Source organism: Phoca vitulina, unplaced genomic scaffold (assembly GCF_004348235.1).
Source record: "Phoca vitulina isolate PV1807 unplaced genomic scaffold, GSC_HSeal_1.0 scaffold2, whole genome shotgun sequence".
Lineage (NCBI taxonomy): Eukaryota > Metazoa > Chordata > Mammalia > Carnivora > Phocidae > Phoca > Phoca vitulina.
In genome coordinates, this window is record NW_022589705.1 from 37,092,166 (window position 1) to 37,119,158 (window position 26,993).

General features: G+C 38.2%; 1 protein-coding gene across 1 annotated transcript in view; it reads right to left on the reverse strand.

Annotated features, from left to right (window-relative positions):
• Positions 1-637: 637 nt before the first annotated feature.
• PTGFR (prostaglandin F receptor) overlaps positions 638-26,993 on the reverse strand; it is a 40,407-nt gene continuing 14,051 nt past the window's right edge. The window contains exon 2 of the mRNA XM_032416375.1: positions 638-1,759. Within this exon, the coding sequence (XP_032272266.1) occupies positions 1,457-1,759 (303 nt within the window). The 3' untranslated portion in view covers positions 638-1,456. The remainder of the gene's footprint in view (positions 1,760-26,993) is intronic.

The following is a 26,993-nucleotide window of genomic DNA, read 5'->3' on the forward strand; positions in this document are numbered from 1 at the left end:
TGACAACAACTTCCAATGTATATTACCAGTCAAAAGCAAAAATTTGTGAATATAATAATTTAAGTCTAGCTGAAACACATAGATTTCCTGGAGAACGTGAAATCAGTCTCACAGAGAAGGTTAATTTTTTAAATGGACCACAAGTAATGAAAGCAATAATTCTTTTACAGAAATACATTCCCTTACTGTGAAGCAGAACTCCTTACCCTATGTTCTGCTAGCCCCAGGACATTTTCAATGATTACTAAAATTTGGGGGGTTGAATTACACAAAGAAGCAAAGAAGTCTGAAGTATTACTGGGAAATTTGAAGAGAGATCATTATCCCCTGATCTCTTGGTTACCCATAATAATGATCACCAAATGCCTGACTAATTGCCAATTTTCCCCTTGACATAGGTAACATAGGCTCTAGAAGATGCCATCTTACAGATTTAATGAACTAGCTTTCAACAGAAATTTTTGATATGCTGTGTGTGTGTGTGTAGAAAGCACAAACACGCTAGCTGCAGATAGTCTTTGAATATTATATATAGATTGTGTTTCTTTTGTTCTCTAATACAGAAATGGCAGTTCAAAGTAGAACTTCTTTGCCAATATGCTTTGTACCTATCCACGGGGTTTTAAGTTCTGTTTGTTTGCATTATCTGTGCCAGAGCTTCGTAGGAACTGCTATAAGGCAAATCACCCAGATATGTGCTGAGATAGAGCCTTTGTTTCTCAAAAAATTATTTACTGTGCACTAGAACTTTCAGAGGAAAAGGAGATTATGTGAAAACTGGGCAAATCTATGACTCACACAAAAAAACCTTCAAGCAACAATTTACCCTCACAATAATACATGCAAGCAGTCATATTTGTCAACATGACAAGGATAGGCTCGTTCTAAGGAGCCTCACGAGGTCAGGCAACCTGATGGCCACACCTGGTGTCATGAAGGTCACTATAAAAAGCCACCGTGAATCCCATGAGACATGAGCGTACATACATTGATTGAAGCTACATAATGAGGGGTATAACAGACCAGACCCCACAATGAGCATGCTCCACTTCATGAGCCTCGTTTATCAGGAACAGCTGCAGAGCAATGACACCCAAACAGCTATTTCCCTGTGCAAGTCAATAGAAAGATGCTCTTTGACAAATAGGACATGCAAATGCTTTAGGCTTCAACAGAGTCACTCATTCCAAAAGCGTGAATAACACAAATAAGCCAAATTTTTCTTTCATTTTGACTCCCATGGCATCATCGCATCATGTTTACCTCCAGTTGACAAAAACAAGTGAAAAGATGCAATTGTACAGTGAATTTAACAAATTTCAACAGCCGAATCTGACAAAAGTACCCCCAAACTAACTGCTGAGGTCTGAATTTTCCAGTTAGGCTTTCTATCTCTATCCAATTAACTGAAATATTGACAAAACTTGCCTGAAAGTTGCCCCAGATCTACACTGCCTTACTGTCCTATTAAACCAGGCGTTTGCTGATTTATTTTCTCTACAACTGGGGACTCAGAAATAGCAGCAACCTTTAAGGAATTTTTAATGGAGCTAAGCTCCCACACATGCAAGCTGATGACATGCACTCCACAGCAGCGTCTGGCCAGTTTGTAGAGGTTCTTAAGGACCGCCTTCCGCAGCAGAATGTACACCCAGGGATCTAAGATTTGATTCCATGTTGCCATTCGGAGAGCGAAAAGTGTTGTTTCACAGGTTTCCAGAGAATGATCTCCATTTATTCCAATGTTGGCCATTGTCACCTGCAAAACAAGCAAAATAAAATCCATTGATACAGATATTTTCTCAGTCCTATAGTTGTTTAACTTAACTAGCTAAGCTGCAAGGTATCCATTTCACATTCCACAAAGTGATGTTATTTTGCAAAACACTGACAAAAAGAAATGAACAGTAGCAGGAACATTGACGTAGACATCTGGATCCTTTGAGTTCAAACTGACATTAGAACTACAAAAATGATAACTTATATGGCAAGTCAAATGTGCACAAATAGAACGACCCAAGAGAGGACAAACACTGATATAAGTAACTGACTTTTTCTTACTTTTGCGAATAGTGAAGTTCAAAGCCAACACACATGTGTATGTTTCCATGAAAAAAAAAAAACTGAAGTTTATTTATGTAAATAAATTAAAGTACAGATAAACTATAGATAAGAGGTTTTTAGAATGAATTCAGAGCATCCGATATGGGTAGATGGTGACATAAAATATCCATTCATTTGGGCCATGTAATACAATTATACCCATTGTTAAGGTCACCACAATTAATAAATCTGCCAGGCTACTTTACTCATAGATAACAGTTTTATTCTGCAAGTTATTCTATACGGCCTCTACCGCAAGTCTATGTGTATCTGTGGGCCACTTCAGGACTCCAGTGGCTGTTCACATTTAAAAGCAAAGGTAATTTTAAAAATTATGTTTTTGTTCCTCTGAGTAATCATAAAAGTAAATTAATCTAGATCTCACTCATATGTGGAATCTATAACAAACAAACAACAACAAGCTAAACTCACAGATACAGAGAACAGATTGGTGCTTGCCACAGGTGAGGGAACTTTGTGGTGACATTACTAGACTTATTGTGGTGATCATTTTGCAATATACACAAATATCAAATCATTATGTTGTACACCTGAAAGTAATATGATGTCATAGGTCAATTTTATCTCATAAATCAATCTAGCAGTGAGTAGCTTTTGAGTGTTTACTATATCCAGGTATTGTGCTAGATATGAGTGATGCAGAGGTGAATATTTAGAGAAATCCCATCTAACATATGATATATGTTGCTTATTTATCTAGTTTTTATTTCTGTCTCTCATATTAAAATAGAATCTTCTTGAAAACCTATATTTTTCTCTGATTGGTTCTCTGTTGTATCCCCAGCACCTGGTATACAGTAGGGCAGTTAATATTTGTGGGGGAATGAATTAAATGAATGAAGTCCCTATGAGGAGAGCCCAACAAGAACACAAACAGTTAAATGTTGTAGCATAACACAGGCACATAAAAGATGCCATAGGCAGGGCTATCTACTGACCCATGATCTCAGGTGCGGTTATTGAAAATTTTAAGTTTTTGCAATTTTTCTAGTGTATCAAAACTTCAATTATTCAGACTTAACTAATTTTGAATTTATAGTGATTCTGCTGTAGTTTGTCTGAATTTTCCTTGCACTATTTTTTAAGGAAATTTAAATAAATACATAATCAAAACTATCTCTGGTGGAATGTCCAACTTCTTAGACACCAAACCATTTTCTAGAATTTTATCAACATCTATTTGCACATGAACAATGTCTCTAATAATTATACACGGTTCTCATCTAGTCACTGAAGTGGATGTTTTCACACGTAGTTCCCTTATTCTAAGAAGCAGACTATTCCTTTTCTCCTTTCTGTCAACACAGAACACTAGTTCAGAGACAGTGACTTTGAGGAATGATAGGGTACACAGAAGTACAATCCACTGATCTGCAAGTTACTGTCCCTTATAATATTATCATCCAAACACGGATCTTTGGGTCTGACACTTAAATAACCACAAAGATAGGGACTAGTTGTGAATATGAAGTTACAATCCAGCCTTATTGGATGGTGAAAAAGTCCCATCCGGAAGCTTTGCCAAGGGACCGTTCCATTCCATCTCCATGTTTGAGAAGTTGAACTTCTGTGTTATTTAGATGACTGGTGACTAAAGAACTAGGTACAAATGATGGATTTTTAAATACCACAGCACCTATGAGTATTTGCAAATGAGAAATTTCTTTTTTTTTTTTTAGGATTTTATTTATTCATTTGAGAGAGAGAGCATGAGCGGGGGGTCGGGGGGAGGCAGAGGCAGAAGAAGCAGACTCCCCGCTGATCAGGGAGCCCGACGTGGGGCTCGATCCCAGGGCCCTGAGATCATGACCTGAGCAAAAGGCAGACGCTTCACCAACTGAGCCACCCAGGCGCCCTGAGAAATTTCTTTTTAATTGAATTGCAATGGCAGTCTTGGAAAAGGAACCTTACGTAAATTACTGAATCCATCTCAACTAAACAGGTGACTTTTAGAGTTAAATATATTTGTGGTGATTTAACCATATAGCATTCGTGAAATAGAATATTTTATCTCTGCAATAGTGACTGCAAGAAACTTCGGGGAAAAAATTACTCTTAACGCAAATCCAGAAATACAGGTTTTAAAAAAACTGTAAAAAATTGAAATATAGAGGCTCTAAGAGGATACTTCTTTACAACTATGATTTTTTTCCATACTTAAATTGTATAAATGTCTACTCCATTAAATATAAAAGGTAACAATATTTCAGTCATTTCCCATTTACTGACTACTCATTAAGAATTTTTAAAATAGTATTTTGAGCATGGTAGATGATTTAGAGATAAGTAAGACAAAAATACTACAATGGGGGGAGGACAAGAGCATATGGTATTTCTTATACCCCAGCATAGAATAGCTGCATAATGTTGCCCATCCCCAAAGTATAGATCAGTGCTGCAAAATACAAACACTTGTACAGAGCAACTTTTTATTTTCTACTGGATGTATGTATTGATAGAAGATAAACCAATGACCCAGTTGACAGCACATTCCTGCCTCTGCTGAAAGACTCTCAAAGTTGCAAAGAAATGAGAAAACAGGGCATGCTGTATAGATATGGCCCCCTTTGGAATGGGACAGTCCCAACCATCATACTGTATGTGCATATTTGCTCCTTCAGACCAGCTGAAGAAATGATGTATAAAATGAATAATGGGAAAAATTTTAAACTAAACAGTACATAGAGAAGAAAAAATATATACCTGAAATATCAAAAAGTTCATCAAAATCAAGAAAGTTCATTTGTAGAATCCATCCATTTTCATTTGCTATTCCAGTCTCTTCTCCCAGGCCTGCTTTTTTTTTTTTTTTTTTTTTGAGTCTGTTTGGTGGAAAGATTTATGCCAGAATTCCTAGGAATAACTGTCCATATGGTCCTCAGCTACTAGTACTTACCAAATAATGTTTTAAGTTCTTTTTCTGACACTTTTTAAGGGAATAAAATATAGTCATTTATCCCAGAATACCAAATATAACAAAATGTAAAATAAATAAAATGTATATATGTTATGTCATATGTGATCCCTTCTTTAAGAAAACCTCCAGAAAATGTAAAATAAGTACAATCAAAAGATATACACTAGAAACCAAATAGAGAATGTACTAAGTTACAATAAAAATAAATTATTCCTAACTGAATGAAAACAAACTATATAGTTAAGAGAACATCCTTATGACAAACGGCAGACCCCTCATAGAAACTGACCACTATGAAAACACAGGCCAGGACGAGTCCAGAAGAACTGGTCATTCTGGCAGTTATGGGATCCTGTATCATGGGAAAGGTAGAAAGTCTCCTGTAAACCAGAATGTGCCACGGAGGAGTGAGAGACATAGCCATGAATACTAACAACAGAAACTAGAGCTGAGTATTTCCCTGTGCTAGGAAGCCTCTTTTTTATATATAGGTCAAATAATCTTCCTAACAACCCTGTGACATTTGCATTATCTGCATCTTACAGATAAGGAAAGTATGGTTCAGCAAGATAAGGGACCAGTCCATGGGAAGCATCAGAGCCTGTCCAGGGCCTGTCCTTCTAATGACTCCACTAGACTGCCTACGGCCCCACAGTGTACTTGCTCAATCTTCTTACCGAACGTCACCCAGAGAGAGAGTAGAGAAAGCCTTCTGAGGAGTGGGAGACACTATGGGAAGCACTTGCCTGAAGGAACAGAGACCTCACAGCAAGCACACCTAGGGAAGGACACGGTTAGAATCTGTTTCAGCATCAAGAAAAGGGCATTTGCTGGCCCTGTTCCTGCCACTTCTCCTGCTAACATCCCCACCCACCCTGAGGCTGTGTTGGGGAGGAAGGAGAAAACAGTGCAGAATTGAGGCCCTGTTCCCATCGTAAAAATGCCTGAAGAAGCCTTTCTCTTTCTCCCTTCAGATTAACACAGATACACACACCTTGCCCCTAAAATAGGCCAAGGATGACAAGACAGGGGCAACTAAACAAGATTTAGGATTGATGTCTCCTAGTCAGAGGGATCCAGGGAATTCTGTTCAAATTTCTTAGCGCAAAGCTAGAGATGATATAGAGTAAAAAATTATGTGTTCATGTGATCACTACCACCAAGGTACAAGTTCATACTTCAGAAAGTAAAGCAGGAATGTAACTGAACAGATTCTAAGAACAAAGGGAGACAGAATATGCTTCACTTATAAACACACAGAACTCTATATCGCCTCACATGAGAAGACAGAATCACAAAATCTTAGAGAAAGCAGGAAAATTTCCTTCATCCAGTCCCATCCTCTTTATAAAGCAGAAATTCCTTGCAGGTGTCTTTAAGTATCGGGTGGAAAAGACTCAGCACGACTCATGGGAGAATCCCTTCCATTTAAACTATGTGAGTTATTGGGGCACCTGGATGGCCCCATCAGTTAAGCACCCATCTCTTGATTTCGGCTCCGGTCACGATCTCAGGGTCATGATCTCAGGGTCATGAGATCAAGCCCCGAGTCAAGCTCCATGCTCAGCATGGAGCCTGCTTAAGATTCTTTCTCCCCCTCTCCTCTGCCCCTCCGTCCATGCTTGTGCACGCTCTCTCTAAAAATAATTTAAAAAAATAAACTGTGAGTTGTAGAACATTCTCTATCATCATGAGTTGAAATTTACATATTCTAGTTTTTGTCTCCAGAGCATCATGGAATAAATGCTGTCACCTTTTCACATACGTTAATAACATTAACTTCTGTCTATTTCTCCATTTCTTCTACTGCTCCTCATACAACATGGCTTGCAAATGCCTGGCTGTCCCCCTCTTATACACTAGTTTCTTGATCTTCCTTTAAAAAAAAAATGCACTGGGCGCCTGGGTGCCTCAGTCCTTAAGCATCTGCCTTCGGCTCAGGTCATGATCCCAGGGTCCTGGGATCAAGCCCCGCATTGGGCTCCCTGCTCAGCAGGAAGCCTGCTTCTCCCTCTCCCACTCCCCCTGCTTGTGTTCCCTCTCTTGCTGTCTCTCTCTCTCTGTGTCAAATAAATAAATAAAATCTTTTAAAAAAATAAATAAATAAAATAAAAAATTAAAAAATGCACTGGTCAGAAATAAAATTTATGCTCTCTATATAGTTAAACAAGGACAGAGCTCAGTGAAACAATCATTGCTTAAAATCCAGACAAACCACTCCTATCTGTGCCTCCAGGATTATCTCAGCTAGTTTCTCCTTTGAATAGGTCCTAGCTCCCAGTGCATTACAGGAAATAAGCTTCTTACTTATTAGATGTACTCCGAGTGAATATGTGGAACAAGACAACCCTCACATTTCCCTGCTTATTTCCAAATTATTCAGACTTATATGTATGGATGTATAAATATTTAGACATAAATATGCACAGTTACAGTCCCGTACCTGTGACTCTGTCTTAATGGATTTGCTTTGCGGTATAAATATTGAATTCTGGAGCCTCAGATATCAAACCCAGGGCAGGAGCCCTGTACATGCTCTGTGATCCACTCACATGATGTCTCTCAAACCCTCTCAAGTTTGCTGTTTTATCACTTAAAAACCAGACCATTCTATTATGGGCTCCTAACTGGTCCTCCAGACACAATTTACTTATTCACTTATCTTATTTCAATTTGTTCATTGTATTTGTCAAATATTCCATAAGTGCCACAACACATCATTTTCTTGTCCTTCCCTCACCAGGAAGGACATGTCTAAATCCTCCGCCCTTCCCAATCCCATCTTCTCCAGGAAGCCTTCCCTAATCTCTCTGTATCTCATAAACTCTCATTCTGCACTCCCCTCACACTTGCCACCATTCCATTGGCATCAATAGACACCAGATCAGTACCATGTGTAAAATGTATTATATGAGGAAATGTCTGCATAATAGTCCTTCGATGATATCGTGCCTTATGTCTTTAACTTCTTCAAATCTTTCTCCTCTACTTTTGACAGGATAATTGGGAAAAGACTCCCACAGTTGAGATGAGAAAGACAAGAAGAAACAGGTAGTCTCAAGTGCAGAATTTTGGAGGATTAAGCAGAAAGCAGGCTAGGCAGCCCCAGATTCAAGAAGTCAAGGATTTACGGTGAAAAACAAGAGAAGTAAATGAAAGCTTATGTGGACCCGTGTTTCAAAGACTGCCTCCGACTCGGAGACCATTCATCTCTAGCCGGTCCGGTTGCCTATGTACTTAAGATTAAAGGAACCTGCTACAATTAAAGTTAGTTTAAAATTTTTAATTTTTTTAAGGTGATAAATCAAACATTTATTTTACTGTTTAGGGAAGGATCCCTAATCTCTGGTCAAAATTGAGAATCACTGTGGGGGTAAAGAGCAGAGGCGCAGATGCAGAGATTCCTACCTGGCCAGATCCCAAAAGGGTTTTGAGGACCTAGAAAGGGCAGGGGGGTGGGGATATATTCAAAATGCTACAACAGAGACTTCTCTGTCTTAGAGGTCCTAATCTGGGCTAAAGGGCTTCTGCCATCCCTGCACCTCCTGCATAAAATAAGTTGTTAGACTCAACAGCTAACACTGATTAGTCAGTGAGATTGATTTAACGCTAGAAAAGCTCTGGCCTACCTACAACTGGCCATTGACTGTTCCTCTCAGTGTGTGACTGCTCCGGCCACAGGGGAGAGTCAGGAAGACCAGACCAGTCCACTAGGGTGACTTAGGCCCCGTTCCTACGGGATAGTTACTATTTTTCTGATACTGCAGGTAAGAAAACAAAATCACAGAGACATTAACTTGCCCAAGTTCCCACTGCTGGTAAGTGGCAGAGGCAGGATTTAAACCCATCTACCTGCTTCAAAGCTTCTGATCTTTTACTAAACCATTCCCAGTAATGAGACCAATAATTGTGTATTTATGAACAAGATGATAAACCGAAAATAATAACAAACATTTATGAGTACTTACTATGTTCCAGACGCTGTTTTATTTATTTTTTAGAGATTTTATTTATTTATTTGACAGACAGAGAGAGCACAAACAGGGGGAAAGGGAGAGGGAGAAACAGGTTCCCTGCTGAGCAGGGAGCCCCATGCAGGGCTCAATCCCAGGACCCCGAGATCATGACCTGAGCCAAAGGCAAATGCTTAACCAACTAAGCCATCCAGGTGCCCCCAGACACTGTTTTAATATTTTACAACTATTATCATATTTAATCCTGTTAACAACTCTTTGAGGAAAGCAGTATTATCCCTACGTCAAGATGAAGGAGCTGAAGCATGGAGAAAGAAGTTAAGTAATTTGCCCAAGGTCATAGAACTAAAAAGTGATGGGGTCAGGATTTGAAGAGCTGGAGATGGTGAGTGAGGATCCATGTATTTGTCTCCTTGGCATTAGTAGGTCTCATTTTTAACTCACTAGGTTTTTATTTCTTTCTGCCCATATCTGGTGTTCTTTCTAGCTGATTCTAGCACTTTTTCACCCAGTATTTCTATTAATGCACTTTCACTACTATCTTTTGTTAAAATCAGGAATGTATGCTATTAAATATGTTGCTCCAAATCTCTCGTGCCCATAACAACAGATGTAAGTGACAGGTAGGTCAGTTGGGTCCAGTACCACTCAGCTGAGGTGTCCTTCAGAAGCATGGTTGTCAAAAAGATGCAAGGCCAAAGGAAACCTATCTGTCCTGGAAGGGAAGGATTTTTTTAATTTACTAATAGATATAAAGTGATGCAGACAATAAGACAAAACTCAGCATCCTTTTTTTTTCTTCGTATCTACTCCACAATGAACAGCATAATTTTCATTTTAGTATCCTCTTTCATCATTTGACTGGTCTTCAGATGTCCTTTTGGATCCCGTTTATTTATTTTTTTTAATCCACACTTGTAATTGTTACCCTTATTCTATCATTTCTGTTCTTTGACACTGATGAAAATAAAAAATCAATAGGCAAATTTTTTAGATCTTACAAGAAAAACATGTGTATGAGAATATATGTGTTTGTTTTTATGTCCTGCCTTGTTATAAAAGTAGTCTGAGGCATTTTACTTTGAACTATGCTTTTAACAGCACTGTAAACTCTGGTTCTTTCTAGCTGTAATTATCTACCTCAAACCCATAGTTAAGCTAACAAACATGGATTATGCTTTAAACATTGGCAATGATAGACACAGAAGACATTTTCATCCTAATCAAGAACTTTTTAACTAACATGTCATATCTAAAGTAATTATTAGCAACTCATCTGTGAGTTAGAACAGACCTAGTCAGAAATTAGTCATAATATGGGAGCCACCTGTTTCAGAAACAAAAGACTACTTTGACTGTCGGCAACACTGTTTCAACAGCAAAAGCAGACTGTAGAGAAAGGTGTTTCAGTAAACATCTGCTCTGAAACATACTATGTTTTTCCAAAGAGAAATTTCCAACTGGCAAAATTCCTTTATTATTACAGAAGTTCAGAATTTCTGAAGCATTCTCTAAATTCTAGGACAATAATTCATTAGTTAATGAGAATTTTTAATGAAATGAGTGTCCCTTTAAAAATAAAAAGATCACCATGATCTATCTTTCAACTGTCTCAGCAGCAGATTCCACAGCTCCATCAACCCCATCAAGACAAAGACCTTGTCTGTCTTGTGGACTCCTTTATCCTCAGTGCCACGCTCCATACTTGGTACATAACAGGTACTCGATAAATACCAACTGAAGAAATAATTGAATAAGAAGAAATTTTAGGGTCCATGGAGGCCACAAACCATGACTATCGTTTTATACTGTGCTGGGCTAATAGTTGGTGCCTAACTATTAATTGGCATACAACCTTCTCTATAATGCACAAAACTATCCCAATTTACTTCAATGGCCACATGGCCATCATAAATGAAGAGCTTTCATCAAGTTTGTGATACCATTATGTTCAACATCCAATAGAAGACAGATTTAATGGGTTGTGGGATCTTAAACAGGGTAAGGAGGGGATCTTTTTAAATTCATTTTATTTTACTCATTTACTTATTTATTTTTGGTAAGAGCCTAAGTTATTTAAAGTGGTAAACGTGGGCCTTGAAAGTTTAGTGTAACCATGTCACCGATATATCTTTCTGGTATGATTTTAGGGATGCAATTATGATGGCATTTTTGCATTCCATTAATCGTTACTTCCCTCAGGCTTCAAAAAGTTAATCATGTACTGCTGTAATCAATGTAATAATAATCATGTAATCAGCATACTAATAATTTTTTAAAAATAATAAATTGCACTAAATTCTTTTGTTAGTTACAGTTAAGACCGAGACCAGCAATCACTGTCTAAAAATCAATTTTACTAAAATATGAAAACTTACTACCTTATGCCATCTAAATTTCTAAATAAAGATTCCCATAGCTTTTTTAAAAAAATCACAAAAACCCAACTTTTAAATAAAAAGAAAATTTTTACAATGCAGAATATATAGTTATTAAGTAGAGCTGATGTTCTTTCTGAAAAAAATTACTAATTGCCAGATTTCTTTTACCTAAGAATTCACAGTTGCTAATATGAATTGTATCTGCTACCACTGTAGCTGAAGTCTAGGGCTTATAGTAAAGCCTAAGAAAACTTTTGAGAATGTGTCAAAGAGGTCTACTAGAAAGGATACATCAGCCATAGTATCATTTACCCTTAACAAGGGGTTCACGGTCCTGCAATATCTGGCTTTTATGAAGCAGACTGAGTCCTCTAACTATTTTATGGATAAGTCGTGGTTATTTTCTACAATGAACACAAGTTCATTCCATCCCTTTTAATGAGTTACTGTAACCCACCCATGAAATGTCCTCTGATTCACTACTGACCCCATACTTTTGCTTCACTGAAGGCACCTCATTCCCATTGCTCTCACAGATCACGATGTTGGTCAGGAGTACTTCCTTGTCATGCTCCTGAGTGAGATATTGCTCACTGCCTCACTCGTAGCTTGCTAAACAGTATGTGGTCATCCCGTTCTTTTCCTTTGTCCAATCTTGAGGATCTCTATTATAAAAAGCCAGTGGCCTGGCTTCATTCCAATAAAATCACTGGCGTTTTTGTCCTGCACCTTGATGTTCAGGAAGATCTGTAGGTGAAACTGTTTGGAACCCTGGATATCTGGGGCAAACGGGGTGTTAGGGCTATATAAGTTATACATGTCAACCGACACCACACATGTCAATCATTCCTGCTGACAAATGACACCAAATAAAGCAAAAGGCAAAAGCACCAGCACATGCCTAGTGGGCTTCAATCATCTCCTGCCAGACTATCTCTAGAAATGAGTCATGCCTATAGAGGACGTTCAGGAATGCTCCTGCCTCCTGGGATCGCAGTATGGTGTTGAATTTGATGCCACGTTAACCCTATACTTCAGCAGCCTCTCAGAAAAAAGTATCAGTTGTCTTCAATTTTTTGTCACTGAGTAAGATATCACTTTGAAATAAAGGTCTAGCAATAATTTTTTAGTTCCAGTGAGTAAATTAAATTGTGTATAGTTCTTGTTAGTTCTTGCAGTACAGAGCAGGACCTGGGTGGGGTTTTTTTATTCATTTATTTTTGTTTTTTAAAGGCGTATTGTCCATCTGATATAAACAAGTCTTAGTGAGGGGGCACCTGGGTGGCTCAGTCGGTCAAGCGCTGTACTCTTGATTGTGGCTCAGGTCATGATCTCAGGGTTGTGAGATCAAGCCCCACATTAGGTTCCGTGCTACCCACCCCACCCCTCTCTCTCTCTCTCTATCCTTAAAAAAAAAATAATAGTCTCAGTAACAAACCAATGTCAACTACATTTCTCCTTGGTATAATCATTATGTGAAAAATTATTATATAAGCATAGTACCAATTCCAAAAGACTGCTCCCAATTTATAACTATTGAATTGGAAGAGTTTCTAAGATTTCAAAGCAACAAACAAAATTTTGTTATATGACTTTTAGTGTTGTGGTATAATAAAGAATTTGGCTGGCCGTTGTCCCTGATTCCTGGGAGGGAACGTCTAAAGCGTTGGAATTTCCTAAATGATGGGTGTGTCTTTATTACTCATGGTGGGCCCCTGAAATCATGGGTGTTTGTGCTAATGAGGTGATTCCTGGTGAACCCCTAGGTAATTTCAGGATGGGGGCAGGCCATGGTGGAAAGACCACTCATGTAATTACAGATGGTCCCTAACTTATGATGGTTCAACTTAGGATTTTTTCAACTTTATGATAATACAAACCTGTACACATTCAGCAGAAACCATACTTCAAATTTCGAATGTTAATCTTTTCCCAGGCCAGCCATATGCAGTATGTTCCTCTCTTGTGATGCTGGGCAGCAAGTGGCAACAAGCCAAAGCTCCCAATCACCAAGGTAAACAAATGATACACTTATCACTACCCATACAACTGTTCTGCTTTTCACTTTCAGTACAGTATTCAATAAACTACATGAAATATTGAACGCTTTATTATAAAATAGGCTATGTGTTAGATGATTCTACCCAAATGTAGGCTAATGTAAGTGTTCTGAACACGTTTAAGACAGGTTAGACCAAGCTATGATGGTCAGTAAGTTAGATGCATAAAAAGCGTCTTTGACTTACAATATTCTCAACTTACAATGGGTTTATCAGGACATAATCCCATCATGAAGCCGAGGAAAATCTGTGATGGGTTGGGGCTTTGAGCCACAAGCTGTCAGCCTGACCTCCTGGAGATTGACATGGTCAATGGTTCCATCAATCCTGTGTAGGTAATGAAACCCAGTAAAAACTCTGGACATTCAAAGCTCAGGTGAGCTTTCCTGGTTGCTGCTACAGACTGATGTACTGGGAAGGTGAGAACATTCTGAAGACATGGAAGCCTGGTGTTGGGGAATCCTCCCAGATCTCACCCCATGGGTCTCTTATTTTGGCTAGCCTGATGGGTATCTTTTACAATAAAGCTGTAATCATGAGTATAGTATTTTCCTGAGTTCTGTGAGTCATTCTAGAGAATTAATAAATCTGAAGAAGTAGTGGGAACTCTTGATTTTGTAGCCAGTTGGTCAGAAAAGCAAGGGGCCCGGGAATCTTCAGGCTTGCAGCTAGTGTCTGGAGTGAGGGCAGTCTTGAGGGAGACAGTGCCCCTAATCTGTGAAATCTGAAATAACTCCAGGCAGTTAGAATCGGAATTGCATTGCAGGTACCTTGTTACAACTTTGAGCATGTCAGAGTGACAAAGGTGAAGTAAGACTGGAAGTATTGCAATAGCCCTGGATTGCTCCAGTTTAGGCATCCTGATATTGATCTTGCATGTTGGGACTGGATACCATTTTCATACCATTAAGAAGATGTTGGGAGGATATACATGAACTTTTCAACTAAGCTGTGATGGTTATCCTAGGTATAACTAGCAGTAAAAAAATTCTCAGCATTTTGTTCAAAGAGCAGAATTTTGAATGGGGTTATAACACAGTCCCCCTCTGATTGACATTTAAGACAAATGTTCTATTATAGAAAAGATTAAAGGTTGGAACTGGAAAGGACCTTAAAAATCATGTGGCCTAATTTGTTCATTTCACAGGGAAGAAAACAACCAAGGCCAAGGAGATCAGTGATTTGCTCAATAGCTATTTAACATCCAAGCTGGGACAAGAGAAGATCTGTAATATCTAAAATCATACTGTGATTCTCATGCTCTTTGTGGTAAGACACTGTTCAGGAACTAAGGCAGATAAATCCTAGTCAGGTTGTCTTGCCACTGAGAGAGACAGAAAAAAATGGCGTGCAGAATATAATCAAATGTCTTCTACTGATCATTGAAGTAGCACTTTTAATGTCTTCTTTACATTTCTGCTGACAAAACATAACAAAAGGGGTAGCCTATGCAGATATTCATCATTCTAGAAGCATTTATAAAGCATCTATTATAAATCAGTACTAGGCATTTAGAGATGTCAAGATGAATTATTAGGCCCCTCTTTTCTAATGGGAAGACCTTCATCCTTCATAAAAACATAAATGCAACTGTGTAAGTCCTGCAATCAAGACCACAAGGGAGCACTGTGAAGAAAGCTGTGAGTATTGTGGAAGGGACTTCTTTGACTAACTAAGGGATTTGGCCCTTATTCTGCAGACATGTCAGGTCATTAAAAGATTTTAGGCAACGAAAGGAAAACCAAACTTCCCTATTGCATACATGGGACATGACCTTGCCAACTTGCTTGAAGCTCTCGATAGGAAGGCTTATCTTGTTGCTTTCCCCTCTATATGGCTCAGTGCCAACAGTGGCTTTTCCAAAGCTGTAAAGAATTTACACCTCTCTAACTTTGTATTCTTCAGCCTCTATTACAGAAGTCTTGTGACAAAGAATGTAGAATTGATTCCTTGTCTGAACAATGAAAACCCCATTCTATAATTCCTGGCTCAAGTGAGGGGCATGAAGGAACCTGAACCACATAGAGAGAATCAGGCACCCACAGCTGAGATGTAAGCACGTTCGAGGACAACCCCTCACACCTCCAGCCCCTTGAGTGGCCAAGGCACTGTCTGAAGGGAAATGCAAGTAAGAGACTCTGGCTGCAGAAGTCCTTCCAACATGAAGCTCTCCAATTCTATAAGGAACAGCAGAGGGAATGTTGCTGCTTGTACAAATTTTTGCTTCTCAAGATTCCAAGGATTCAAAGTGATACAGTCCATCAAAACATACAAATGTAAACTAATCATACAAAAATAATATATTCATCTAGAAAATACAAGAAATCTTTGTTGAGAGGCCTGGCAGTTGAGAATATCAGTTTTATTATCAGACAAAGCCAAACTGAGGGGTATCCTACAAAATAATGCAAGAACTTTTCAAAAGTGTCAAGGTCATGACAGACAAGGAAAGACCAAGGAAACATGACAATGAATGCTGTCATGACAATATAATGTTGGATCTTGAATTGGACACTGGAACAGAAAGAAGACATTAGTAGAAAAGCTGTTGATCCAAATAAAGTCTTTACTTAAGTTAATTACATTGTACTAATGTGATTTTCTTCATTTTGACAATTGTACTACGGTAAGGCAAAATGTCAATATGAGAGGAAACTGAGTAAAGGATATGCGGGAACTCTCCATAATAATTCTGCAAACTCTTCAGTACATCTAAAACTATTTTTAAAAAATTTTAAAGCTTACACTTTTTTAAAAGAAATATAGATTTTAGAGTCAGAGTCCTGGGTTTAAAACATGGTTCTACCACTTTTTAGCAATGTGACCTTGAGCAAATTCCTTAATCTCGCTGTGCCTTAGTTTCCTCATCAGTAAAAGGGGAATTTAAAACAATTTTATAAGTGAATAAGATTAAGTAAAATAATGTATTTAAACCCTCAGTATTGTGTCAGGTACATAATAAGTTCCTAAAAAATTATATCAAGTATTTGCTTATGAACATGACCATAATTATTATACTTGTCATTACTATCGTTGTTATTATTAGGATTTCCTGGTTCTGGAGTCACTTCAAGAACTAATAAAAGTCCAATACTACTGTAGATAGTATGTATTTATCCTTTTCTTCATTTTGTTAGAGTGGAGTAACCCTGTTCCAATACGTTCTGGGACCAACTAAATCAACCAGTCTTGGGTGTGTGCAGTTGCTGAGTGTGGTGTGAGTCAGGTGGGAGTTGAAAGGGACAAGTACAGCGATAGAAAAATTCTTACTAGCCTCATCAAGCTATATCATTCTCTATTAATGAGCAGGTGATTTTATAGCAGCAGAAAGGCGTCACCAACATTAAGCAATGCATATACTGCTTATATGCTGTCAGTTACAACTAGATCTCTGTGTGCCAGAAGTGTTGCTGAGATTTTCTCTTCAGAAATCTGGTGCTGATACTTTTGCTGGATTGCATGCCACTCTTAGATATCCTAGGTATACAGCTCCCAAGAGTTAGGAGTGTACCAGGACAATATGTGAACTAATGAATTACCATGAATGAAATAAATGAAATGAATGGGGCGCATGGGAGGCTCAGTCGTTAAGCATCTGCCTTCGACTCAGGTCATGATCGCAGGGTCCTGGGATTGAGTCCTGCATCAGGTTCCTTGCTCGGCAGGGAGTCGGCTTCTCCATCTACCCCTCCACCCTGCTCATGATCTCTCTCTCTCTCTCTCAGATAAATAAATAAAATCTTTAAAAAAAATGAAATGAATGAATGAAAACCCTCTGGATCTCTTTTTTAAACAATGACATGCAGACAGTCCCCAACTCATAAACTTTAGAAATATCACTCATTTATAAGTTACCATTTAGAGCTAACAGATTATAGCTCACTGTAACAATGTAGAGTCTACTTATTGTGTAAGCTAATTTAAAATATTGTGCCACTGACACAAAAAAATTAACTGAAGTAAAATTCTGTTGCAATATTAATAATCAAAAGTTTTCTAAATTGAATTTTATGTCACATCTGAATGCTATACAGAGTTCCAACTTCTGGAATACCTATTTCCTTGTTAGTCCAAAGGTACTCATACTTGTCTTTCACGTTCTCCTTTCCCCCAAAACCTGTTCTCCAAATCAGACTTCTAATCACGACCGCTTCCACATGAGCTTTGAATCGAACTATTTCTCCTCCTTCCACTGCTCTAAGGGACTTACCCCTAAGACTCACCCTCTAACAGTATTATTGCATAATTTAAAAAGTAAGTGAAACTTCTGGGAGGGAGTTCAATCTTTTTGCAGGGCAATGTGGTAAAATATATCACAAGTCTTCATCAGGTAGTTCCCCTTGAAAATACCAATTCTAAGTCTATGAATACCAATTCTAAGTCTATGAATCTATTCTCATCAAGTAAATAGAAATAGTGTGCAAAAATCCACAGGATGCTCATCTCAGTGCTGTTTATAAAGTAGGAAAATAGAATCAGCCCCTAATAAAATTGGTTACAGTATACCTACACAATGGAATAGCTTGCAGTTATTAAAATGAAGTTGCCTAAGAATGCTTACAGATAAAATATTTATGTTATAGTTTAGAAAATAAAGATGACAAAATAATAGCATTTCAGTTTGACTAATATAATAATTATCACAATAGCTAAAACTTACTATGTGCCTTCTGAGACAAGTACTACCAATATTCCCATTTCGATGATAAAGAAAAAGAGACAAAAGAAAGTTGATTAACTTGCCCAAGGTCAAATCATTAGTAAAGATAATCTGGTTCCCAAAGTCATACTCTTAATACAGTCTCTCTAATACATGTGTATATGCTTTGAGAAAAGCATGGAAGTATATAAACAAAAATGGAACAGTACTTAACAGAGGCTGGGTATGTACTTGTGTAAAAAAAAAAAAAAAAATCTAAAATGGCTTCCTAAAGATGCCCCAACCCCAGCTGAACCCGCCCGGACTTCTGACCTACAAAACTATGATACTTTTTTTTTAAAGATTTTATTTATTTATTTATTTGACAGACAGAGACATAGAGAGAGAGGGAACACAAGCAGGGGGAGTGGGAGAGGGAGAAGCAGGCTTCCCACTGAGCAGGGAGCCCGATGTGGGGCTCGATCCCAGGACCCTGGGACCATGACCTGAGCCGAAGGCAGACGCTTAACGACTGAGCCACCCAGGCGCCCCAAAACTATGATATTTTAAAGCAGGCGCTGTTTCACACTGCTAAGTTTATTAGAATTTGTTATGTAGTAATAGAAAGTTAACACAGTACTTATGAAGGACTTAAAATTAGGAAATAGCAAAATCTGTATCCAGGAATCTACAACAGCCATTACATTTAATGGAGAAAATATAGATATATTTTAAGATCCGGAACAAGACACGGATACCCATTATTACCAACACTGCTGAACACAGTATAGCAATTCCCGGCTAATGCTTTGAGGAGAAAATGAGGTATATAAGAATTAGAAGAAAAGAAATAAACTTTTTTTATCTAGAAATGATTAGAATCAATAAATGATTAAAACTGATAAAAGAGGGGCGCCTGGGTGGCTCAGTCGGTTAAACGTCTGCCTTTGGCTCAGTTCATGATCCCGGGGTCCTAAGATCTAGTCCCACATCGGGCTCCCTGCTCAGTGGGAAGCCTGCTTCTCCCTCTCCCACTCCCCCTGTTTGTGTTCCCTCTCTCGCTGTGTCTCTCTCTGTCAAATAAATAAATAAAATCTTAAAAAAAAAAAAAAACTGATAAAAGAGTTCAGCAAGTTGCTGAATGAATATATGACCAACTTAGATAAATCAGACACTTCTCTAACTAACATTACCAACAGTAGAATGTAATAAAAAATACCATTCTAAATACCATAGAAATTATGAAGGGTCTAGGAATTTACTTAAGAAATAAACAAGACCTTGGGGCGCCTGGGTGGCTCAGTCAGTTAAGCGTCTGCCTTCGGCTCAGGTCATGATCCCAGGGTCCTGAGATTGAGCCCCACATCGGGCTCCCTGCTCAGCCGGAGCCTACTTCTCCCTCTGCCTCTGCCCCCACCTCCCACCCCGCTTGTGATCTCTCTCTCTCTCTCTGTGTCAAATAAATAAATAAAATCTTAAAAAAAAAAAAAAGAAATAAACAAGACCTTTAAAGGGGCTTACATTTTTAATTTGTCTTTTTCTGTATTTTTCCAATTTAATATAATAAACATCTACTACTTTGCTAATAAAAATATACCATATCAATGGTGATATTCAAAATATGTAGAACATTGGCACCAATCAATCAGAATGACACAGGCAATAAATAAGCAGTTCAGCCTTGTGCCCTATAATTGTTAAGTGATTATTATATTTCTCACTCTGAATTGGCTGGGAAGACAGACTTCAGGTTTCTACCTTCTCTGAGGTTTTTCTCTTAATTAATTATATTCCCTATAGTAGAAGAAAGGGAAGAGAACACAATTAGATCAAGAAGGCAAGATGGTGGGCGCCTGGGTGGCTCAGTTGGTTAAGCGACTGCCTTCGGCTCAGGTCATGATCCTGGAGTCCCGGGATCGAGTCCCGCATCGGGCTCCCTGCTCGGCAGGGAGTCTGCTTCTCCCTCTGACCCTCCCCCCTCTCATGTGCTCTCTCTGTCTCATTCTCTCTCTCTCAAATAAATAAATAAAATCTAAAAAAAAAAAAAAAAAAAAAAAAAGGCAAGATGGTTTACTGAAAAGATTGCAGGCAGCAAAAAACAGAGCTGGCATGGAAAGGAGAAGGACTTGTCTCTAAGGCTGGAGGATGGAAAAGAAAAGGGAATTAGCCCTCGTGGTCTGCACCTGACCATTCTATCCTGCCTGAGGAGACAGAACAAAAAAGTGAGTGTAGCTCAGATTGCATCTCTCTGCATGAACTCAGTTGTTTCAAGAATGAGAATGCTGGGGACCTTGCCATCACCTGCCTTCAAGTTATGAAATGAGGAGGTTAAATGTCAAAGTTATGACATGACAAGGTTAAAAATCCCCCATGGAGTTTGATTCTCAGACCCCAGGGGTAATCCAAAGATAATGATTAATGCACAACATACTTAATAACTACCTTTACAAAATCCACCAGAGCACTATGCAAATTTAATATAAAAAAACAGCTTAAGAGGTCAAATTAATTTCACTTTATAAACACGATCAAGGGAAGCACTGGAGACACCCTCTGTACACTTTAACCATGATCAATCCCACATTGAAGGCAAATCATCACAGACTGCACGGATGATTCACACACATCACTAAGAAACATCTAAGTAATCCTATGAGTTGGTCTGAAGATGACCACCAAAAGCACCAAGACTGTTCTCCTTCCCTTAGGAGACCATCAGCAAAAGCTCAGAAAACTTCTTCCTTGCATACTATAAAACTGTGGCTCCAATTCCACTCCCTTCTTTCCAGTATAAATTATTTTTTCCATCAAACTACCAAGTTCTGTGCTATTATTTGCAATACCAGAAAGCCAAGTCCTTCCTCCATGGTTGTATAGAAGACATCGTATTCTTATAAGGTTTTCCACATAATACCATGAAAATGACGTCACTTAAAAGAACATGACTTTTCCCAGAAATAAATGAGAAGTAACAAAATATGGAATCAACAAGAAATTAGGCTTTGCATTCAGGTAAGTGATTTGATAAAGAAAATGGGCTTAACTAGCCTTCAGATTTCCCTGGTTTGATTAACCAGTGAAAGACAGAAGGGCCAAGACTGCTCTAGCTCTGAGCATAACGGTCCAAAATCCCAAAAGCGGATCCCATCTTAGAGAAGAACTGACCTTATTAAACACATTCATATTAAGAAGCACATCAGGTAGAGGTATAAACCTAAAATGGCATTTACTACAAGTCTATGGAAAAGAAATCAGTGAGGAAAAGGGTGACGTCATTTAACCCAAGGAAGAAAAGAAAACAGAAAGTTTATAAATCAACAATTAAATCAAAAGACAAGAAATGCATTCCTGGGAGAGAACTCAGTCTCACGACTAGTGGTTAAGAGCCTACTTCACTAAACCCAAAGACTACCAGAGACCACAATGAACCTGAATTCAAGGGGGCTTTGGTCAAGAACTCACTACTCTTCGTCTCTTGGTGGAGACTAAACACAGACAAAGCATCTCAGCAAAGCTGCCCCTTGGGAGGCCATGGGCACCTGCTCACACTAGTTCTTTTGTAAGAGAGCTGGTTCTGCTCATGCCTCCCCAAACAAACTACAAAATCCTTTGAAGTTAGGATCCCATTTTACTCATGTTTATACACCCATGTATCACATGTGCAAATGCCCATGCTAGGCACTCAGTAAATGTTTTTCAAATTGCCACTGGGTTTTACTATGCAACCGAGTGGAATTATGGTCATAACAGTAATAATAACTATCACACAGAACCTTTTACTGGATGCTTACCAGGTATCATGTAGAAAATCATGTTACTTGATTAAATCAGTGATGTAGTCAGTATTATTATTCATATTTTACAGAAGTTAAAATTGAGGCACACAATGATTCTTAGTAATTTCCAAAGGACATGTGGTTAGTCTGTCCAAACTCAGGTAGTGAGAAATGTGTGCATACTACAATAGGCTACAGGAACTCACCTAATTAGAAGTAGAGATTCAAGGGTAGGCTAAAGAGATTCAGTAGAGTCATATGCTGTGGGGTCAATGCTGACGAAGATGCTCATTGGTATAAACAACACAAATTGAGATACCTTTGCATATAATAGGTACCTGCTAAATATCTGATGGGTGAATGTTGCACTGAAGTTGGAAACTGGCTTTCCAAGTTAGTGAATCCTACTGAGGTCCTAATTATGCCGTTCAACGGGGAACGAATACTGATCCTTCCTTCCCAATAACAGAAGGTAGAGAATAGTTAAGCACCTTGACTCAGAAAGCACAGCCTCTTCTCAAGTCAGAATTTGCTAAAGTTTGTTATTTTGGGGCAGCTGTCTTTCTCTTCCCGGAAAGATTCACTTCTGCAGGGTACTCAAGGTTTAAAATATTTTAGGACCCTACAGAAAAGCTCTGCAAAATAAAATTATATGCCTTGTTCATATTTGATACAGTTTAAATGGTGGGAACTGTGGTATTAAAATCAATAGCAAAAAAAAAATGACTTTTATTCCAAAGTCAAACCCTAAATAAACCCTAAACAAGGGATATATAAACTCCTGGTCCATCTGGCATGTAATACACATTTTCTTATAAATGCATGTACATGTGTGTCCTTCATATTATAATAACATATGCAGTGATGACTGAACATTTCTCTTTTGTATTAAAATAATTATTAGGGCATTTCAAAGCTGATTTCTCTAGAGTTAAGAAACAGAAAACCATTTGTAACTAAACATGAATTTACCTATTTTTGTGTGCATGTGTGTGTAATGCTATGCAAAACAAGAACCAAAAAATTAATAATAATAAAAAGAATTAAAAGTGGGCCAAATAACTTCATCTCAAGAGCAAAATGCAGATGGATAACTGCATATTCTCAGCCAAATTAATGCCCATCAAAGTGCCCTTTGCTAAACCAGCAGAGAAGATATATTGAAGTTATTAATCAAGCATAATAGATAAGGTATAATTAAATGTTTCCTTTATAACTATACTTCAAGCCTTAAGGAGAATTACTTTGAAAGTATTTCCTTTGTTATTCACAAGCTAATCTTTATTAAATAGCAATTTATTATTTTCTTTACTTCCCCATATAAATTCTAGAAAAGTAATTTATTCATTACTCATGTGTCAAATGAAATTTCAAACAAACAACTTTCTGCTATAGTTCTTCTCTACTGCAATCCAATCTTTTATATGGCAGCCAAAGTGATCTTTTTAAACCATGGATCAGATCATACCTTTCCCTTGTTAAGAAACTCTCCAAAGGTTTCCCACTGAATTTCAATCCAAAGCCACCATGGCCCATAAGACAATCTGACCCCTGCCTTCCTCTCCATCCTCAAGTCCTACCACCCTCACCGGCGCTCCCTTGCTCCAGGTAATGGCCTTTGTTTTGTCCCTCATTACAACAGTTCAACCCCACTATTGGGTTTTTGTGCTGGCTGTTTCCTCTGCCTGACCACCGTGCCCACATATCTCCCCATAGTTGGCTCCTTTTTGTCACCCAGGGCTAACCTCATAGTGAAGCCTTCCTTGACCATCCAGTCTAAGAGTCCTAGCCCCACCTTCAGTGACAGCACTTACCACTATTTGAAATCATCCCATTAATTTATTTACTTATTATCTCTCTCTCTCACTCTCTCTCTCTCTCTCTCCAAACAGCCCCTAGCCCTTGGCAACCAGCACTACAAAAGAATGTAACCTTCATGAGAGAGGGGATATTGCCTGTCTCGTCCAGCACCGTAGCCCAACACCCAGAACAGCGTCTGACGCTTGGAAGGCACTAAGAAAAATATTTATTGAATAAATGACTGAGCATTTCTAAACATATTATATTTATAGATGTGTTTTAATTGCTTTTTTATAGCAAATTCTCACTAAGGCCATATCTTGGGCTCTCTAAAAATCAAGGACTATGGCATCCTCCAGCTACAAACACGCCTGGGTATGATTGCAAACAGTAGTGTCCTGATACCAAAACCATCAGATTTTGCAAGACATTTGGAATAAACAGGCTGTTCAGTGAAAGACGAACATATTTTCAACATAAAAGTTTGTTTTGTTGTAATCCTCATGGCACCCTCTGGTTTTAATCAAAGCCTCACTGGTCCCTCAAACATTCAGCAAAGACTTCTCTCTCCCGGAAGGGGCTTTACCCTTTCAATGACAGAAGAGAAGAAAAAGAACACTTCTCAAAGGGTAAAAAAATTCTGCCAAAATCTGGGTTATTTTTAATACTCAATATCAACGAACAAAGATGCCATATTAGTTTTAATTGGAATTTTTAATTTACACAGATAAATTAGGACCCCTTTAGGTTGGGGACAGGGGAAAGTAGGAGACTAAGGACATTGTCAATGCTCTAGAAGAGAGAAAAGCAAAAAAAAAAATTTTTTTTTAATTTATTGAAGGCAGCTGTTTTAGCAAATTTGTTCAAAGATTTACTTTAAAATGAGGCCTATGTCAGTACAACAATAAGAGTACAAAAATAATCCTCATTTTAATCATGTTTCTCTTTCTCCACAAATTATAATTAACTCAATGTCTTTGAACTGTCTTCCTATCAGAGCTCTTTCTCATGAATCCTGACTTAAATCTGAAGACATTTTGATTTTAACTAAAATTTCAGTTATAATGCATGACCAAGGTAGTTGTGTAACTGCTCTTGATGTTAAATGCAAGTAACATCAAGTCTTCTATGACTGCACCCTTTGGGTGAACCCACTGCACACACAGAGTCATGTCTGAGAAAATATACAAGCGAAAATATAATAAGGATTCCATGAGTTAATATTAGTAGAATGCTGAGAGCATTGTGTCTCCATTGTGTCTGGAGTTATAGATGAAGTTTTTAAATTAATTAATCCTTACAATACAAACAAAATTTCTAAGCAAGAATGAACTTTATATTTAAAATGATCGTCACAATTAGAGTTTTACAGTTATATTTCCAAAACTTTATTCTTTTTTTTAAAAAATAACATTTAAAAAATAAAATCCTATGTGACATTGATATGTATTTAATAAACATAGCTATAAAGATGTTTCATCACTAATTTCATTTGTGATGAAAAAATTCTAAAGATGAGCTGCATTTTCCTTGAGCCTTTCCAAGACATATACCAGACATCACAGGAAACAAAGCAGAAACATGACATTGACTCTGTCACTGAAGAGCTCCCTTTCAGTTAAGAGATTAGACAATCACAAAACAAACAGTGTGAATTTTTTTTTTTTAGATTTTTTTTTTATTTATTTATTTGAGAGAGAGAGAATGAGAGAGAGAGCACATGAGAGGGGGGAGGGTCAGAGGGAGAAGCAGACTCCCTGCCAAGCAAGGAGCCCGATGCGGGACTCGATCCAGGGACTCCAGGATCATGACCTGAGCCGAAGGCAGTTGCTTAACCAACTGAGCCACCCAGGCGCCACAAACAGTGTGAATTTTAAGATTATATAGAATTAGATGCTATATTTTATCCATAGAGAGATAAATGTGGACTAAAATAATCAGAACAGGTTTCATGGAGAAAATTATTACAAATGTAAACAAAACACTGAATTTCAGAATTATAATTCCTCTAATAAAAGGAAAATCAGATTCGAATCAGCGTAATGTGCTATAGTAACATATTCTTACAGAAATGATTTTTAGCCACCAGGCATATACACACTTGACTACACTTCATGCTAAACTATGTAACTTTGGCATCTTATTTATGAAACAGCCTTTCTTCAAGCCAGTTTGAAAGGACAAATACTCAGTTACTCAATCAGCATTTATATATGAACATTCTTTTTTTTAAAAGATTTTATTTATTTATTTGACAGAGACAGACACAGCGAGAGAGGGAACACAAGCAGGGGGAGTGGGAGAGGGAGAAGCAGGCTCCCCACCGAGCGGCGAGCCCGATGCGGGGCTCGATCCCAGGACCCTGGGATCATGACCTGAGCCGAACGCAGACACTTAACGACTGAGCCACCCAGGTGCCCCTATATATGAGCATTCTGACTTTAATTATAAAACATTATTTAATGAACAGTATGTACATATTATTAAAGCCACAGCATATTCATCCCTCCCTGCCCCCTTCAGGCTGGGTGGGATAGTAGGTCTGTCACTGGGAAGGAAGGCCTAAGGCTGTGTTTCTCCCTCTACCTACCACTAAGAGTGGCCTTCGGTAGACAGGGAAAATGAAGTTATTTCCAAAATAGAGATCTCCATCTTTCAAGCTAAAAATTTTTAGTGTTTTGGCCTCACTAGGGAAGAGGATAGGGAAGGCTAACAGAAATTCCTCAGGACTCTTTGGGTCCTGTTATTTTGCTCAGTACTTGAATATACAGGGCATCACTCAGAAATCACTGTGATGCATGATTTTTAATTGATTACTTGGTTGTCTCTTTATACTGTTTAGCAGATAAATAATATCTGGGTGAGTTGAATTGATTTGAACTTGAGATTTCGGCAACCATATAAAACAAACCGAGAAATTCAAAAGAAGGATAGCACCAACACTGTGGCTTACATCTTTTTTTTTTTTTTAATTTTTTTTATTGTTATGTTAATCCCCATACATTACATCATTAGTTTTAGATATAGTGTTCCATGATTCATTGTTTGTGCATAACACCCAGTGCTCCATGCAGAACGTGCCCTCCTCAATACCCATCACCAGACTAACCCATCCTCCCACCCCCCTCCCCTCTAGAACCCTCAGTTTGTTTTTCAGAGTCCATCGTCTCTCATGGTTCTTCTCCCCCTCCGATTTCCCCCCCTTCATTCTTCCCCTCCTGCTACATTCTTCTTCTTTTTTTTCTTTCTTAACATATATTGCATTATTTGTTTCAGAGGTACAGATCTGAGATTCTACAGTCTTGCACAATTCACAGTGCTT